Source organism: Oncorhynchus gorbuscha, linkage group LG03, assembly GCF_021184085.1.
Source record: "Oncorhynchus gorbuscha isolate QuinsamMale2020 ecotype Even-year linkage group LG03, OgorEven_v1.0, whole genome shotgun sequence".
Taxonomy (NCBI): domain Eukaryota; kingdom Metazoa; phylum Chordata; class Actinopteri; order Salmoniformes; family Salmonidae; genus Oncorhynchus; species Oncorhynchus gorbuscha.
The window spans coordinates 95,094,889-95,097,720 of record NC_060175.1 but is presented as its reverse complement, the minus strand read 5'-3'; the positions used below and the strand labels follow the sequence as shown (position 1 = coordinate 95,097,720).

General features: G+C 43.7%; 1 protein-coding gene across 1 annotated transcript in view; it reads left to right on the top strand.

Annotated features, from left to right (window-relative positions):
• Positions 1–1,953, top strand: part of LOC124023152 (complement C1q-like protein 4) — a 19,998-nt gene extending 18,045 nt beyond the window's left edge. The window contains exon 3 of the mRNA XM_046337691.1: positions 1,659–1,953. Within this exon, the coding sequence (XP_046193647.1) occupies positions 1,659–1,838 (180 nt within the window). The 3' untranslated portion in view covers positions 1,839–1,953. The remainder of the gene's footprint in view (positions 1–1,658) is intronic.
• The last annotated feature ends 879 nt before the right edge of the window (positions 1,954–2,832 follow it).

Below are 2,832 nucleotides of genomic sequence, written 5' to 3'. Positions count from 1 at the left end.
AGCGACATCTCAAGACATCAGTCAGGAAGTTAAAGCTTGATCGCATATGGGTCTTCCAAATGGACAATGACCCCAAGCATACTTCCAAAGTTGTGTCAAAATGGCTTAAGGACAATAAAGGGAAGGTATTGGAGTGGCCATCACAAAACCCTGACCTCAATCCCATAGAAAATCTGTGGGCAGAACTGAACAAGCGTGTGCAAGGAAGGAGGCCTACAAACCTGACTCAGTTACACCAGCTCTGTCAGGAGAAATGGGCCAAAACTCACCCAACTTATTGTGGGAAGCTTGTGGAAGGCTACCTGAAAAGTTTGACCAAAGTTAAACAATTTAAAGGCAATGCTACCAAATACTAATTGAGTGTATGTAAACTTCTGACCCACTGGGAATGTGATGAAATAAATTAAAGCTGAAATAAATCACTCTATTCTGACATTTCACATTCTTAAAATAAAGTGGTGATCCTAACTGACCTAAGACAGGGAATTTGTACTTGGATTAATTGTCAGAAATGGTGAAAAACTGAGTTCAAATGAATTTGGCTAAGGTGTATGTAAACTTCCGATTTCAACTGAACATGACAAAATGCTAATAATAATAAAAACGCAGGGCTATTAATAGCCTACATCTGGCTACTCATTCATTGTAGCTGCAGCACGAGTGGAAGTAGGGAGAAGCGCGTTTTATATTTTGTAATAGTGTTGAATAAAAACAGTTTTGACAGTGCTGAATAAAAACTTAGACATGAACTCACTCAAAACAGTCTCTCTCAGGTCATGATTTTAAAAGTTATTACATCTCACGTAGGCTAGTATCAAACTAGTGAAATGTTTGGCGATCGATCTGGAATGCCTTGAAGATCGACCGGTTGGTGACCACTGGTCTACAGGGATGGAAGTCAGGAAGTCAGGCAGTCAGGTCTAGAAACAGCAACATTATCTTCCCCCAGCAGCTGTTGACCTGCTGCTTATGATGTAAATGCCCTAGCGCTAATAGCAGAGCTCAATGTGCATGGTATTGAGTGTCTCGCTGTGTCCCAAATGGCACCCTATTTCCTTTATAGTGCACCACTTTTGACCAGGGCCTATAGTGCACTAATAGGGAGATATTTGGGATGCATCCACTGTGTCCGGCCCAGTCTGAGCCTCCTTCCATTTGCATGCTGGTGGGGAGCTGAGTCTGTATTGACCCGCAGGCAGTGGATCTTTACTTGTTTCTTAACACATGTAATTGGGTTTACTCCTGTGGACACGGAGACACAAATGCATTCATTAAGTTACTATTGCAAAGCAGGAGGGGTTTGCCTATTGTAAAGCTATAACCTTGATGGTTTCAACACATGACATTTGCTCTGTCTGTCTGTCTGTCTGTCTGTCTGTCTGTCTGTCTGTCTGTCTGTCTGTCTGTCTGTCTGTCTGTCTGTCTGTCTGTCTGTCTGTCTGTCTGTCTGTCTGTCTGTCTGTCTGTCTGTCTGTCTGTCTGTCTGTCTGTCTGTCTGTCTGTCTGTCTGTCTGTCTGTCTGTCTGTCTGTCTGTCTGTCTGTCTGTCTGTCTGTCTGTCTGTCTGTCTGTCTGTCTGTCTGTCTGTCTGTCTGTCTGTCTGTCTGTCTGTCTGTCTGTCTGTCTGTCTGTCTGTCTGTCTGTCTGTCTGTCTGTCAGGTGAGAGCCAGTGCCATCGCCCAGGATGCGGACCAGAACTATGACTATGCGTCTAACAGTGTGATCCTGCATCTAGACGTGGGGGACGAGGTGTGTGTACAGCTGGACGGGGGGAAGGTCCATGGAGGAAACACCAACAAATACAGCACATTCTCTGGGTTCCTCATCTACCCTGACTGACTGAATTGACCAACTTGACCAACTGGACTGACTGACCTTCACAACTTTAAAAAGACAAGAGAGGCTGTGGGCGGACTGCAGGAGCTGAAGGCAACACAGACAGATGCAGACAAACACACACACACACACACACAAACACACATATACTCATATACACACATATACACACACAAACAGTACACACAAACATACATAAAAAACGTGCATACATAGTGCCAGTCAAAAGTTTGGACACACCTACTCATTCAAGGGTTTTTCTTTATTTTTACTATTTTCTAAATTGTAGAATAATAGTGAGACATGAAAATGATGATATAACTCATATGGAATCATGTAGTAACCAAAAAGGTGTTAAACAAATGAACATATATTTATATTTTAAATTCTTCAAAGTAGCCACCCTTTGCCTTGATGACGGCTTTGCACACTCTTGGAATTCTCTCAACCAGCTTCATCTGGAATGCTTTTCTAACCGTCTTGAAGAAGCTCCCTCCTGAGCACTTGTTGGCTGCTTTTCCTTCACTCTGTGGTCCAATTCATCCCAAACCATCTCAAGTCGGTTGAGGTAGGGTAATTGTGGAGGCCAGGTCATCTGATGCAGCACTCCATCACTCTCCTTCTTGGTCAAATAGCCTTTTACACAGCCTAGAGGTGTGTAGGGTCATTGTCCTGTTGGAAAACAAATGATAGTCCCACTAAATGCAAACCAGATGGGATGGCGTATCACTGTAGAATTCTGTGGTAGCCATGCTCGTTAAGTGTGCCTTGAATACTAAATAAATCACTGACAGAGTCACCAGCAAAGCACCCCCACACCATCACACCTCCTCCTCCATGCTTCACTGTGGGAACCACACTTTGAGAGATCATCCGTTCACCTACTCTGCGTCTCACAAAGACACGGCGGTTGGAACCAAAAATCTCAAATTTGGACTCATTAGACCAAAGGACTACTGGTCTAATGCCCATTGCTCGTATTTCTTGCTCAAGCAAG